Source organism: Hoplias malabaricus, chromosome 2 (assembly GCF_029633855.1).
Source record: "Hoplias malabaricus isolate fHopMal1 chromosome 2, fHopMal1.hap1, whole genome shotgun sequence".
NCBI lineage: Eukaryota > Metazoa > Chordata > Actinopteri > Characiformes > Erythrinidae > Hoplias > Hoplias malabaricus.
Window position 1 is genome coordinate 14,394,233 of NC_089801.1, and position 16,618 is coordinate 14,410,850.

Here is a 16,618-nt window from a genome sequence, read left to right on the forward strand (position 1 = left end):
ATTTGAGCATTTGCAGATCTTTGGCCCAGGTTTTAGTTCCAGTCCGAGCCTTGTAAGAAAAATGACCTGTCCTAAAGTCCAAACTTGGAGATGTGTGGGCCTGTGTTTCCTGCCAGTAGGAAGCGGAACTGGACTAAGCACATTGCCTATAATTTAGTGGCCCTGAACAAAACATATCACATTTAGGCCAATAAAAATTCAGACACTGTGGTCCAAGTGGTCACTCGGCGTAGAGAATTGCACAAGTTAATGAGCATTTCAGCAAAACCACAAAGAGGAAATATGGATTTTGGGACACATGGCTGGTTGCAGTGCTTAACAAAGCCAAAGAGCCACCTGCTTTGACAGGAACGGACAGACATTCATAAAGACCAGGTTCAGGCTGCTGTTTCCTAGGCAGGTGCTTACACTGAAACATAGTACTGTACTATGGAGAGTATGAGTAAGATTCAATGCCTTTAATCAAAGTTGTTATTCAATCTGGTGACTAGGTCTTGGTCCAAAATGTTCATTGATTTCTCAGTGTGCAGAACAAATAATTGCTTACTTGTGATGACAATTTAATATAAAAAGAAATATATTTTTACTGCCAAAAAATAGCAACAAAAATTTTAAGTTTAAAAAGCACAACTCAAATGATTTGATCAAAATTTTAAGCGCTGACACATACCTGACAAACTCTGACACATCCAATCCACTAGGATAAGGAAGGGACATTAAAAGAAGCCCTATTCCACCAAAATAATTTTAGAACCGGTTCCATTCTGGATTCTTAGAACCTTGGTGCTTTCCAGTGAAAAGGTAAATCGCCTTGTGAAGTACTGGTGCCCCCTACAGGGTGTGTTCCCGCCTTTGCCCAGTGATTCTGGGTAGCTCCGGAACCACCATAACCCTGAATTAAATAAGGGGTTACAGACAATGAATGAATGAATGAATTATATGATTTTAAACACATTTTCTCTGTTTTATTATACATTATTTACAAATGTCACTGACTTACGTTCATTACAGGACACAGGTCGTCAGTTCAACGAACTGACTATCTATCTATCTATCTATCTATCATATATATATATATATATAGTCCGCTGAGTGAACGTAAGTCTGTGACAGATTTTATAAATAATAATAAAATGTGTTTAAAATCAAATACCCTTGTATGGTCAATGGCCTTAGCTCATTTTTTGTTTTACAAACAAAAAATAATACTTGAGCACACATGTTACTATACCCAACACATTTACGTCCTTCATATGGTCTTCAGGTCAGTCTGACCCTGTCATGTGGCCACCTACAAACCACTTCTTTGATGTTATTCCATATTTTCTCACACTATATGCTTCAAATCTGCACATCAATGGAGTGGGACAAAAGACACACATACCTCTGAATCACACTAAAGAATCCTCAGTGGTTCATCAGCATTTCATTAGATAAAAGTGGCAGGGGCAGCTGTGGCCTAATGGTCTGAGGACAGGGCTTGGTAGCGGAAGGTTGCCGGTTGGATTCTCCAGACTGGCGGGAACATCCATGGCTTGAGCAAGGCCTAACCCTCAAACACTCCTCACATGCTGAGAATGGCTGTCCGCTGCTCTGGGTGTGTGTGAGCTCACTGCCCCTAATCACTAGTGTGAGTTAAATTCAAAGGTCAACTTTGATTGTTGTACAGTAATCATACTGCACATTTCCACTGCATGGAACCTGCTCTGCTTTTTTGCTTTTCCACAGGCCAAATCTGGTCCCTGGAACCAGCTGCTTTTTCAGTCCCTCTTTCAGTGCTCACTTACAGTTCCAACCTGACTAAATTGTGACGTGTAAACCTTGCAGAGCCCTGATTGTCCAGACACATGTCAATCAGCAGGAAATGCACAGCTCACTCAAATCCAGCACAAACACACCGCTTGTAAAATCTCTAAACTTACAGCACCTTTCACATTTATTTTTATCGCACTCACAACGGCAGCTCATAACTTTACCTCAGGATGTACCTCAAAGTGCTCCTTGGGCCGATGGCAGACGAAAATTTCCAGCGAAATCCAAACGTGTAACAGGGAAAACTGATGTGTGAGAACCGGTGCAGACCTTGTTCAGTCCAAAAAACAAAAACAACTCGCGAATACATGATGAGTAAACAGCACCTAAATTTACTTTTATTTTCAAAATAATAAATGCTAATGAATGCATTGTCTCAATTCATTTTTCCCAAGATATACATGATTTAAGACACCCAAGTCTTGAGTATAGCAGATTTTTAACATCCATAATAACCTTATGTCAAAAAAAATGACTGTTAACTCTGTTCTAGTAGATACTAATTGCAATAATTGAACATATATGTTATCTCTGTTGTTTAAAATTGAGATAAAGAAAATATATGTTAATGGTTTAAGAAGTAAAGTTTTATATCAGAATTGTTTTTAAGTCCCCAAATATGTCCCGGGTCAATTTGACCCAAGGGACACCAGAGGGTTCCAAAATGGAAGACAATACAAGGGTTAATACTGACAAAGCCAGTAGGCTTAATTAAGCAATATAGTGTGATATCAATTTTGGCCACGTTGGCTAGTCATAAGTTTTATAGTCTTTGTACAAGTGTACAAAGAATTTTGACCTCTATGTTTAATACACTTGTGGCAGTGAGCACAAACACACACTCACACTACTGATAAGGGACAATAAACACACATATAGGGAGTAGCAGTCAGCCACCCTCGGAACCTGGGGAGTATTTTGGGGGTTGGGTGCATTGCTCAAGGGCACTGTACCTGTAGATACTTCTGCCAGTTGTGAGAATTGAACAATCAGCCCTCTAATCTCAAGAATGTTTCGCTACAATTAGGCCCTATAAGCAAACACTCTGACATTCCCTGCCCACAGAAAATAATGGTAAGAGCGTGTAAAACCATTCATAGTTTATTTATGAATCATTCAATCAGAAATGTAGAAGGATTATAATTACAACATTCACAGTTCTAGTGTTCCTCGTGTTTATGTCAGAGGGGATATGGATTCACTTTTGGCCAAATGGTTCAAAACTGTGTAACTTCCACTTTAGTGGTCAATCACATTTACTATTTTACTAGTTTTCACTAGACACACACCTCTAAACTCTGTGTGCCCCAGTACAACAAGTAGTCTGGAAATTCCCTTGGTTCTTTTCCAATTAGAGTGTAGACCTTTACATTTATTAATACGTGTTTAAAAACTGCAAACATGCATTTATTGTCATTGCACAAGATACACCTGTGCACTGGGGCGGTGAGAACACACAAACACTATGCCTTGCTTAGAGTTAACCCAGTTGTGGATGTTGAGGGAGGAGACTGTGCTGTTCTTTCACTCACCCCACCTGTAATTTTCCTGCTGATCAAAGGGATTGAAGCAGCATTCTTTCTTTCACAAGCCCACTTCATTAACCAATAGATCAAAGCTGTAATTGGCTATGGCTATGATTTTTCTGTTCTATTATTTCACTGAGCTGTAAAAGAGCTGTTAAATTTCCCCAGTGTTGGCTCTACATACAATGATCACTCTTGTGCCCTACGGTCAAATTTCATTTTCAAGTCAAAAACGAATTTTTCACACCCAGAGTTTTCCTTTTAGGAAAACGCAAACACACACTCACTCACAGAGACACTGCTGAGGACGTTTTCCTGTTCCACACATTCAGAGGAGATTCCCTCCCTATCAGCACTCTCCTCCCCCTCCTTCACAATGATGAAGACTCAAATGAGCAGATGAAAGCTCCTGGTGGAGGTTCCAGTCATTCCTGATTTGCGTAAGACCTGAGTCACCAGCCACTCTTAAAAAAAAAAAAAAAAACCTCTTTACACTCCTGAACACAGCACAGCACACACAAACACACTGGTCTCACTATACTTGTGAGGACATTTGTACACTTCTGTGTTACATTAGACAAGGCACTTATATAAAAATGATAAAACAACCTCTTTTCAAATATGGACCGCCAAAATATTCTCATTTGTATAGTCTAATTTTTTTGTCCAATAATTGTACAGACATATTACAAGGATAGCTTAACAAGTACACACACAAACACACTAATTTTACTACACTTGTGCCTTCCATGGACTACTTTATTAATATATTAAGGTAATGCTACATCTAGGACTAAACCCCAACCCCAAAAAATTCCAAAAAATAAAATTTCTTAATGCCTTAAAAGCGCTTACAAATAAACTCTATGCCTTCCCTTTTTTTCAGTCTCTGCCGATCTATGAATATGTAATTAGACCCCACCTCTATCTTCATACTCGCAGAACAGGTTGTTGGGATTGGTTCCTTAGGTTTATGATGTTCAAAACCCAGACTATCTGAGTTTGCCCTTTTGAGAACTTGACGTTTAACATATGTTTCACATGGAATTACTGTCCACAGTGTTTAATAATTCATCTAAGACACATACAGCAAATAAATAACTGCTCATTTCACTGGATGGGGTCTTTAACTCTTCACCGACAAATGGTCATTTGTACAAAACCCAGGTTTTACTGCACTTGCAGATTTTTTTGTGAATGTAGCCATTTAATGCTACACCTACAGCTAAAGCTAATCTTCAGACTAAACCCTAACCTTTAACTTGAATCACAGTGACCACAGTTCTGCTCTAGCTTTCTAAAAAAAAAAAAGTTGTGTTTGCGGGGGAAATTGCATGTTTTCAAACGAGAAGCAGCAATAAAGTCAAGTTTTACAGTCAGGGCACTTGGTTCTCACAAGAGTAACCTAGTACACACACTATCTGATTTACCGGACTTACGAGGACTTTCATAGACTTCTATTACTGCAGCCAAATAGCTCAATCCAACCCTTAAACGTGAACCCAATACTGTGATCTCGGCATCCACTGCAGTGTAGGTGCTCTTTTAGGTTTCTACACACAGCATCGGACGTGGGGTGAAACCAGCACATTGTCAACGAACAATACTGCTTTTGTTAGGACTATTTTGATTAATGCTACACCTTCAGCTAAACCTTTAAACCTAGACTTAAAACTTAAACTCGGACAACACTTAAGTGCTGTTTTACTTTTTCTAATGAAAGTTTTAATTGTTTTGAAATAAGTAGGTTTTTAAATGAGGTCCAGCAAAAAACATTACACAAAATCTCTTATTGTCCTCTCATTGAGGCCACACACACACACACCGGCGTATTGATGGCGTGACGTCAGTACGCAGCAGCTACCTTGCCAGAGGGAGGGAGTGAGGGATTAATCTGAGAGAGAGAGAGTGAGAGAGAGAGAGAGACGCGCTAATCTCCAGGGAAACGGGCACGTTCGGAATATGAGCGGCACCGGTCAGCGACTTTAGAGAGAGAGAGAGAGAGAGAGAGAGAGAGAGAAGAAAAAGAAGAGGAAAGAGGAGGAGAGAGGCAGAAAGATATAGATAGAGAAAGAAGGGGACAACGCTGTGGAAGATGAGCTTGGAGCTGTTTGGACCCCGTGGACAGCGCTTTTCACTCTGAGGTAAGTGGCCAGCGCCGCTACTCTTCACCATCGTCTGAACCCAAACAACCAGCTTCTTTTAAAAACTCGACTTTAACGGTTTTCTTGAAGCACAGCGGTGCTTTTAAAAGAGGTTAAAAGTGTGTGTACAGAGAGTGAGTCGGCGTAAGGTGCTAAAACTGAGGTGAAGTGTTTTGGTTTGAACTGAGAGAGAGAGGGAGAGATTGTCACAGAATTACTGACGAGAAAAAAGACAAAGCAGAAGAGAAAATAAAGAAAAGAAGACCTGAGGCGGGAAGGGGGAGTTGAGGAGAAATTTCACAAAAGAAGAGCTGAAGAGAGAAGGACGAGCTCACAACGAAAACATGAGGAAAGAAGGGCTGAGGTGAGGAGGAGGAGAAGAGTGTTTACCTGAGCTGTAGAAGGTTTTTTTTTTGAGAGAGAGAAATACACTGAGGTGTGAGTGAGTTTCCTATGTGAGGATTGTCGTTAGCCATTTAGCTGCCAGACACAGTGTCACTATATCAGTCTTTTACCCTCCGTCTTTCAGAATATTATCGTTTCTGAGGCCATGCTTTTTTTTTTTTGACACTCATCATCCTCCAACACACCGTTTCTACACTGTTTGTCTTTATATTTCACCGATACTTTCTCTCAATGTCTCTTTTCCTCTCCCTGTCACTTTCTCAGTCTCTGTACCGTTTCTGTCTCTCCTTTTTTCTGCTGTCCTTTCTCCTCATTTCACCTCTGTCTCACTTCTGTTTCTTTTCCATTTTTTTCTCTTTCTCTTTGTCTGTTGTTTTCTCCATCACTCCCTCTCTCAAAGTCTCTGAAATATTTTTGTGTTCCTCTTTCCCTCTCTTTTCTCTTTCCCTCTCTTTTCTCATTCCCTCTCTTTTTCTTTGTTTTTATCTTTTTATCTCTGTCACTCTCTCAATGTCTGTTTCTGCATCTTTTCCATCTATACCCTATTTCTCTTTCCCTCTATTCCTCAGTGCAACTTCATCCTCTCTCTCTCTCTCTCTCTCTCTCTCTCTCTCTCTCTCTCTGTGGTGTATATCACACCCCTGTTAGTGTCTTTATAACTGCTCTCACCTAGGTGAAGAAGGAGCCACTTCCACTCACTCAGGGCGAGAGTTTCAGTGCTTTTAAGGGCTTTTAGACATTTTAGGGCTTTTAGGTGTCGCTGCTACTTTTACAGCCACTGGCTTCTCAGTCTGAGGACAAAAGAGCAGCCACCTCACCTTTACCAGGTGTGTGTCTCTGTGTGGGTGCATGCCTCGCCCCCCTTTGCTTTATTGGGCTGATTTGAATAGAGGTAGATTCAATTCAGTTTAGTTCAGTTGTCCTGAAAACACCTCTTCAGATGAAAGAGTTTTATGGGCCTTGGTTTTAAAGGATATTGAAGTAAGACCCTAGGTATGTGTTAAAGTTGTATGTTATAAATGTATAATATTAAACCGTTTCACTCTCTCTGTCTTTTTCAGCCCTGTGTGTCCTGGACTGCCGGGGAACTATCACTGAGTGGGTTACCAGTAGTTTTGTTTGTGTGTGTGTGTGTGTGTGTGTGTGTGTGTGTGCATACACACTGAAGCATAGTGTGAACCGGCTCAATGTTCCGGTCTGGCCGTGGTCCCCCCGTGCTCTGAGCTTCAGATGGACTGTGTGTGCTCAGTACTGAGGACTAAAATGCATTGGGTCACTCTGCTGCTGGCCAGCATCACTTTTTGGGGCAGAGTGTCCGTGCACAGCTGCTTAGACTATGAAGACACGTACGACTATTACGAAGAGGAGAAAACAGAGACGATAGACTACAAAGACCCCTGCAAGGCTGGTAAGAGTCTGTTCTTAATGCTCAGTAAGTAACTGCGAGGCAGATCGTTTAAGACAATCACAGAAATAACTGTGATAACCTGCAAAGCAGATGTAAGTGCAAATTTTACAGCAACTGACATAAGCCTTCATAAACCATGAATCTCTAAAGGCTGATAACAGTTTCTATAGTGAAATAAATTAAAGCAGTGATGCTGATTTATGCCATCAATTAGGACAGGCGTATGCAGATGTCATAAGGCCTTGGGAATGGATTCCAACAGCACATTGTTACCTTAAAAGACGTTCAAGTACATCTAACCACCACTAGAAATAAGTGTGTGGTCCAATGACCGGTTTGGGGGGTTGGGGGGGTCTCAGAACTTGTCCTGTCCAGCAAATATCACACACCACATCATACCGACTCAAGCCACTGCATCAGTTTAGCTTTCCTTCATACTCCATTGGTCATGGGTTTTCAAATCCAGACCTTGGATCCAGGTTCCAGGCTGGGATTTTAAAACGTTTGACACAATGGCTGTTTCTCAACTGGCGCTTACCACTGCATGGTACCTGCTCTACTCGCTTGGTCCCTGAATGTTGTTTCACTAAAAAGCACATCCCTGCCCCAAAATTATAGCCAATGATGTTGCAAAAACACTGTCTCTCACAGGCTCCATAGACTTTGGAAACCACAGCAACGGCAGAGGCAATACTATGCAATTTAGTTGTTTTTTGGGACTGAACACAGCTCCCTGACCCCGTTCAGACCAATCAGCAGAGTTTTTCTGCTCTTTGTTGCTCTGTCCAGCTCTTGCTGGATTCTTTCATTGGCCACCGATCCAAGGAATGTTTGAACCTCTTCAAAACACCACGGCGCTCTTTCACGAGCTGCAGTTGTGAGTCGTATAATACAGAGTGATAGCTGCTGTAAATTGGAGATTTTATAAGTGGCTAGTTTGTACTGGATGTCTGTATTTCACTGTGTAAACAAGTCTCTGGCCAATCAGTGCTCTGCCCGGTTTACATGTCACATTTAATCCTTACTCGGCTCACTGGAACCAGGTGTTAGCAGGAACTAAAGAGTACCCGCTTTCACATGAACGTTCTTCTCAGAAAAGATCTTCTGGAGAGTACATCTCATTCTTGATTTTGAGAAACAGCCCATGCCCGGCTAGTCAGATTCATCTGCAGTTGAAACTATAGTTTCAAGGATCCAAAATCCGGATTTGAAGACTTCTGCCATAGGTGTTCACCAGGGCCGGGATGGCTGCCTGCTGCTCTGTGTGTGTGTGTGTTCACTGCCATTAATGTACAGTGATAATTACTGTATACCCACATTCTACCCACAGAAATAGAGGTATTATCCCTAAACGTATCGGTTTAGTCATTTAACCGTTAGTTTAGGGCTATTTTTTAAGGTTCATTTTTAGTATTAATGGTGCCTCACACACAACACTGTCTCCTCCCACTCCTGACAGACTGTGAGTCTGGTTTAATTCAGTTTTCCTCCTCTGGCTCCGGGCCTGTGGCTCCTGAGACCACGTGCTTGTCGTGTCCCTACAGTTAGAGTCACTGCTTTAATTCATCACAGCAGAGTTCACTGACTTTTAAAGCAGAAAATGCCTGTTCTTTTTCAATTTTCTTGTATGAAGCACATTGTTTTTGACCTGGTGAGGCCTGTTTGAGCTTCTGTGAGTGCCATATGGCTCCGTGTGTGTGTGTATATACGTGTGCATGTATGACAGGAATGTGATGCCACTGCTATAAAGCAGATTATTTTCAATATCTGACAGACAGCTGGACAGCTTTACACACACACAAGTTATCCTGCATTTATATGTTGCCGCTGAATAAAATGCTGCTCTGCGCCTCGTGGCAGAACCTGCTGCAACCATGCAACAATACCTGACAGATGGTGGGCTGCAGCCATGTACATGTGGCTATGATAATGGCATTACTGGAATTGCAGCGGCGTTACTGGAGAAGCAGACTTTGTGATGCTAAGTAAGCAGCTAAGTGCCAGACATTTCTAATGGTGCTTTTATTTAAAGTTTAGGTTTTTGTTTTGAATACATTCAGCATTTACATTTACATAAAGAGAAATAACATCCCCCCACATGAGCCCACACTAAGATAGATATATTATTGTAGACATGGTTGAATAGATATAACAATAATATATGTATTAAAATGTTGTAAGGGGATACAATATTGTATTCTACACATTGTCAGTGTGTTTGGGTGGAATTGTTCACTCATCGCCTTGTAAACAACTGTTAGTCTTGCTACTGCAGAAAATCACATTTAACAATCAAGAGGAAATACATTCCCACCAAACCAACACATCCCTCTCATCATCTCTGGGGATTTGTAGACCAGGGTAATCTTTGGTTACATTCAGGAACATTATTCACCCACTTGTCAAACCCCAGAGCTCTTCCAAATGCATGTATATGGACTATAACAGCACTTTTGAGAGAGAGCGAGTATAAGAGTGAGATTGTGTGAGAGAATGCATAACCATCTACTACTACATAAATTAAAATCACTCAACCAAGCTTAATGTTGTATATGAAAAGTTGGACTGACCCTGGACCGAACGCATGCTGGGTTTCAGGCTTCTGTCTTAGTGTCTTAGCTGCACTTATTAACGAGCAAAAGACAAGACAACATGTCAGGTTATACATATTATTTGTCCTCACAAGAAAATATGCTTTTTCACAACAAAAACAGCTTAAAGATTGTATTAAAACATTTAAAAATAATACAGAAGTCTACACACACACACACACACACACACACACACACATATATATATACATACAAGTCATGACCTGAGGGCATAAAGAATAAAGACTGTAATACTTTATTGTCGTCTTTCTTTGTTCTTTGTTTGTGTGTGTGTGTGTGTGTGTGTGTGTGTGTGAAGCACGCTCCACCCATGGCTGAACAGATGTTTAAAATACCATGTATACTTAAACTCTTCAGAAATGCTTCCCATTTCTCTCTCTCTCTCTCTCTCTCTCTCTCTCTCTCACTCTATTGCTTCTCTCTCTCTTTTTTCCTGTCTTGCCCCTTCTCTTTATTCTTCTATTTTATCTGTCTGTCTGTCTGTCTGTCTGTCTTCTCTCTTTCTCATCTACCCATCAACCCCTCTTTTTTTATCTAATGGCTGCAGTAACTGTAAATCTGAGAATCATTTTCATGGTTTTGTGGTTTTGTCTTTGTTTCCAAAATCATTGCACATGATTATAATGACAGAAATACACACTCACAGACACTATTTATGGGTGTGTGTGTGTGTGTGTGTGTGTGTGTGAGAGAGAGAGAGAGAGAGAGTATTTGGCTGGGTGTGTGTTTAGCATATTGTGGTTGAAATTTGGCTGCATTTGTTAAATAAGTGCAACCACTGGGCTGTTTTTTTTTCTTTTTTCTTTAAGGCGTCAAAATGGAATCCTCATGGGAGGGGTGTGTATGTGTGTAGGAGAGTGTTAGGTAGTAATAGGGAGGAACCCTGTTTTTAAACTAAAAAATATGTTGGAAATTCATCAGCGATGTTGATAGTGGTCCTACAGGGAATGGGTGGACAATATTTAGATCACTGCTCTTTAAACACTAACTGCTCTCTAATGTGTAATTCAAACATGCATAATTCAAATATACCGACAGAACAGAGAACAAGTCCCAGACATCTGAGAAAGTGATATGTAAAGCTGTTTATTTGGTGGGTGGGGGTGTACGATACGGAGGAATATATAATCACAATACGATATACCACTATTTCCCAATATGCCATATGTATCGGGATGTATATATTTGTCAGGTTGGATAAGCTGAAAAATGTCAAAAATAGTTGGTAATGGTGTGTTATATATTAATATAAATAACTAAAATTACTATCACTCAAATTAAATGGGAATAGTGCTGTGTTCGACTATAGCTCATAACTTGAGACTTCTGCTCCCCAACTTTGAAACAAACTAAGAAAACATGCCCTCGTCTGGAAATTCCCCGCTCAAAAAGCTGAGGTGGTGTTCTCAATGTGTCAAATCAACATGGCCACTCCAACTTTAATGCAACCAAAATGAACATTGCATAATCGTATTGGAGCTCTGAGACTAATGTAGCTAACATAGAAGGGCAGCTTTAATCCCAGTAAAAGGTGCTGTGAAAGCTTCATATCTATTTCAGTTCAAATTACATTTAGTTGTTAAGAAATCTCTAAATTCAGTGGTGTTTCCTTTGGGTGCACCAGTGTCCTCCTGCAGTCCAACAACACATGTTGGTAGGTAAATTGGCCACAGGCATGAGTGTGCGAGTGCCTAGGAGAGTATGTGATATCCACTGATAGATGTGTGCTGTGTCCAGGTTGCCATCCTTTCTTTGTGACAATAATTCCCTCTAGGCTCAACCCAACCCTGATTAGTATAATGCAGTTATGGAGAAACATGCTGCTAGATTATTTATGGAATAGTTTATATTTCTTTCATTTCTGCTGTAGTACAGGATGTGTTAAAGAGTACTTGTGGTCTCTGAAGTGCCACAGAGCTCTATTTTCTGTCCACCCTTGGTGAATCACCTCAGGCTAAATGCTGACCACCTTAAAACAGCCAAGCCAACAAACTACTTCGATCTGGATCTTGCTAATGCTAACGCTAGCCACTCTCCTAGCTGAAAGAGCATTTCGACCCCATCTCTCCAGCTCTTAAACATTCCTCAGAGTCAGAGAAACATTCTCCTTATATAATCTAAGTATCTCTTATATATAAAATGAAGTAGACATCTGCTTATTCAACACCTCTGGAATGAAGGGTATTAACAGGTAGTTTGTCTTTTGTTTTCTAATGTAACTGATGCTACTCCTCTGGGAAGGTTTGGAGGTTACATTGGATGTTTTTTTTATGATGATCTGATTGTATTCAGCCAGGAGAGTGTTAGCGATGTCAAGCACAGATGTTGGAGAATTAATTCTGGATCAGAAGTATCCAGGCTATTGGAAAGTGATCATCTCTCCAGAGAATACAGATCCACTGCTTTATTGCCCTGTGGTGTAGATCATGGTGACCTTAGGCAGAAGTGTGTGCCTTTGTCATGGAGAGTATGCACATCAAAAAGCCTTTGTCCACAATGGGTACAACTTAAAATAGTCTAAATCACTTTAAAAAAACGGCACAGCTTTTGGACACACAGTATATATTTCCAGATTTAAGATTTAAGTGGTGGTGTCAGTAAAAATATATAACTGAGTAAATCAAAAGGACATGATTAATCAGAAGCTAAAATGCTAGTGTATCCTTTTTCTATTTGGAAGGGGAAAATATTAGAACATTTATTATAACATTATTACATTGCAGACTAAAAGTTTCAGGGAGGGAGTTAATATCGAACACAATTGCATTTCTCAGCTCATACCTCAGACAATAAAACACCTCCATATTCCAGCTTCAACAACTTTATAAGTGATAAATGTGTGGATTAAGCCAGGCACGAGACTAAAGAGAGAGAGAGTGTGAGTTAATTATGAGATTGAATCCATATTCCAGCATAGAAATAATGCAGTCTAATTTCTTTAATAGTAGTGGCACTGATACATCTAATAAATACATCTGATACCTAATAAAAACACTAATACGTCACTACGCTCTATAAAACAATTGAATTATGAGTGGAAGTTGTGCCCAAATTTGGTGTAATTTTTTAAAGTTGCATTAAAACAAAATGAAACTAATACGTAAGTTACTTAGCTGCCATAGAGGAGTTTGGTTGTTCATACAGGTCGAACCCAACGGTCCATTCCAGGGCCCTGAGTAAAGAGAATGCTTTGTTTAGGACTTCTGTTCGTATGTACACACAGTTCTTATTTAAAAAAGGCCACGCTAGTTTCAATAGGCCAGTAATAGGCTTGTATCATTAGACAGTCATTAGGCTGCATTATCTGTCACAGTTATCTTAAGACATTGTGAGAATAACGACCCTGTCACCGTGGAATACCCAACCCTTTCACATTATGCGAATATGCCCACGCCTACTTGTTTGGGTCAAAACTGAGAGTAAAAGAACACAAACACACCTGAGGTAGGGCTTAATGGTTGTGTGTGTATGTATGTGTGGGTGTGTGTGTGTGTGATAACAGCACTCTAGCCTAGGGATTAGTTTACATTAAGACTGTGCTTTAAGGCTCAGGGCTGTAGTTCTGGAGTTTAAGAATTAATTTTAACTGGTTTGACTTGATTTATCTCGATTCAGTTGGATAATAGCAACTCATCTGTTGGCCAAAAAATAATACTCCTCATGATGTGTTTAAAGAAAAATTCTGTATAGTTGTTCTATAAATTTAAATTGAGTCTTAGATGAATGTAAGATTTCAAAATGCACAGAATCTTTACTTTTAGAAAATGGGAATTAAAGCACATTTTGGTGAACTGAGATTCGATGATTCTCTGTAAGGATTTAGTTTTAAGACTGATGCATGTTCTGGAGAAACGTGTCCATGTGTTTGCCAGGAGTAGGAATCAACTTGATGCCACTTAACATTAGTAATAGTAATATTAATAATAACAATAACAATAAATTAATCAAAGAAGAAAATCATGTTTGCTCTGGCCCCTTTTTTATTATTATTTTTTAGTTTTATTATAGGGAACGGTTGAGTGAAGCATATAATTACAAATTTTATCATGATTCAGTTCAGTTACAGGTCTTAAAGTGGACATATTTTACTCCTTTATCCACAAGTAAACACAGTGCTTTATTCCCATTTTGGTAGAATTTATGCTGTGTCCAACACTGTGCCCTATTCAATATATATTTTCATTCTGCCATTTTGTAGTAGTGTCTGAAAACATAGTGCACAATTTTCAGTGCACTCAAAGAATGTGACAGTGCACTGCAAAACATAGTGTACAACACATTGCATAGTGGATACTTATAATCCATTGTACTGTTCGGTAAAAACCTGCAAGAGGCCATGTCTGAAATCTTCCAAATTCACTATAATAGTGCACTGTATACTGAGTATCCTAGTGAATAGTGAATAGTGAACACAATGTTAATAAGTAATTTTATTTCTGGTCTTTGCGCTCTTAGATAAGTGTGGGTCCAGTGCTGTGATTGCACAGACTCGGACAAGGAGACGGGAGAATTAGAAAGTGTCTGCACTGTACGTAAGAAGCAGCACAAAATCAGAGAAACTTGTTTTACCCCATGTTTCCAGACGTAAGCAGCCCACAAAAAATGACTGGGTGGTTTTGTGTGACTTGGTACGCTCCAGATTCCCAAATTAATGTGCACATGCTGAAAAAGTGTTTTTTTGTCATAATATGTCCCCTTTAATGAAAGTGTTAGTGTTAGGGTTAGATTAGGTTTGAGGTTATCTAGGTGTTTACGTCTCTCTCCACTAAACTTGGCCTTCTGTATTCCTCTCTTGTGTCCTTGTTTACGTATCATGCTCCGATTCATTCCCCTCTTCTTCAGCAGTGTGTAAAACTGTCCAAAAACTGTGTTTGCAGGATGCACAAGATTACAACACGCCGGTCTATATAAGTGCACTGTAGGATGTCTTTTTGAGGTGTGCGTCTTCTTAATAGTAGGGTATTTTACAGCACTAATTAGAGGGATATTCTCTAATAGTGTGTTTCATGTCAGTACTGTTATTACACAATCAAACACACACACACACACACACACACACACACACAGACACACACATACAAGTTTGGTTTCATGCATTTTGGGGCAATTTCATAGACTTTCATTCAGTTTTTGGAAACATACCCTAAACTTATTCATAAGTACTAGTTTCCTATACCTTACCCTCACTCTATTCCTAACCCTAAGCTTATCTTAACCCTTACCATGACACTAACCTTACACTGATCCTAACCCTGACCTTACTTTTACATGGGTAACCAACTTGTGGTCCCAAAAGGAAGAGAATTCCTCAAATTGTGGGTGTGTAAACAGGTTTGGTCCCCTCAACCTGATATATTTCCAATATACACACACACCAGTAGACACACACACACACACACACACACACACACACACATGCTGAGTCAGTACATAGAGAAAGTTTCAATTTCCATCTCTCTTTGCTTTATCTGTAAATACTTAATTTGTTTATCAGTCAACTGTCTTGTATATATCCTCCCCACTGTGTATCTCTAAAGGCCTGTGTTTACTAATCTAGCTGAGCATGATTACTTTTTAGTGGATGCATGAATCTTGATGAGCGTACTCAGGGATTTGCCTGTTTACAACCTAAGTTTCTGTGTATATTATTAGCCCTACAAATCTTCACTGTTGGGACAAAGCCTCTTATCTCCAAAATTCTAACCTTTACAAGAGAAGGCAACAAACCCTCTCTGCTTTGAGTGGGAGTTAAGGAAACATGATTGTTCTTTCTCCATATTATTCTCGACTATTTCTGTTGGCCTGTGTATCATGAGGTTTGAACAGAATATCAAATTATGTCAAAAATGTTATATGTCATCTGACAGCAATGATGAGAAGTGTGTGTGAGAGAGTGGATCCACTCTAAATTCACCCACAGATGGTGGTGTGTTGCATGCTTGTGTACCATTTTGTTCTTACCTTTTATCTTAGCACAGATGGACCCTGTATTTACACCGGTTTGTGTGGACAAAAGAACAAAAACCATGTTCAGTCTAAGTGATTAAATCTATCAGTCATTACTCCATCAGTGAGATTTATCTCCATTTACTCTTGGTTTTATTTTGTTGAGCCTGATTTCACCATGATTTTGTTGAATTACACATCTATAAATTGGAGATTTATAGAAAATCTCAAGATTTCCCACAATTCAGTTCAATAATTGATCTTTAAAACACGACTCAGTGGTCCCTGAAATCTCATTATTTACAATTCAGCTATGAGTCTGGGGTTAAATGATGAAGACTAATATTACTTGAAAAAACTTGCAAAATCACTTTATATTTGATCATATAATTGCCACAGGCAGTCCACTTGTCTGCTTGTGCTGCCACAGATCCAGCACCCTGAGAACATTTGGGAACATTCAGGTTCTTCAGGGTCCAATATGTCCCCTCGTTTAAGGGTGTGGTCTCCCTGTTCCTCCAGGTTGGAGTTTCCTCTTAACAGGGGAGTTTCAAAGTTTCAAACATCCTTGGAGATCAGAGGGGCTGGATCCATGGCAGATCAGTGTATTTCCCCCATAACAGTAGTTAAACACAAAATGACTAATTCCCAATTTAACTAATTCTGAGTGAGTTGATATATCTTGAATTTTTTTTTGTATCTGGGCCTGGTTATAAATGATCTGTCTGATGAATAAATTATTATTCATGTCTGATGACTCTGGTT

General features: G+C 39.7%; 1 protein-coding gene across 2 annotated transcripts in view; it reads left to right on the forward strand.

Annotated features, from left to right (window-relative positions):
* The first annotated feature begins 5,370 nt into the window (after nt 1-5,370).
* tll1 (tolloid-like 1) overlaps nt 5,371-16,618 on the forward strand; it is a 65,947-nt gene continuing 54,699 nt past the window's right edge. The window contains exons 1-2 of one of the 2 annotated variants that reach the window (XM_066658617.1): nt 5,371-5,482; nt 6,949-7,295. In XM_066658617.1, coding sequence (XP_066514714.1) covers nt 7,118-7,295 — 178 coding nt within the window. In that variant the 5' untranslated portion in view covers nt 5,371-5,482; nt 6,949-7,117. Of the gene's footprint in view, nt 5,483-5,760; nt 5,847-6,948; nt 7,296-16,618 lie in introns of those variants that run through there. The other variant, XM_066658618.1, reaches the window with a different exon arrangement.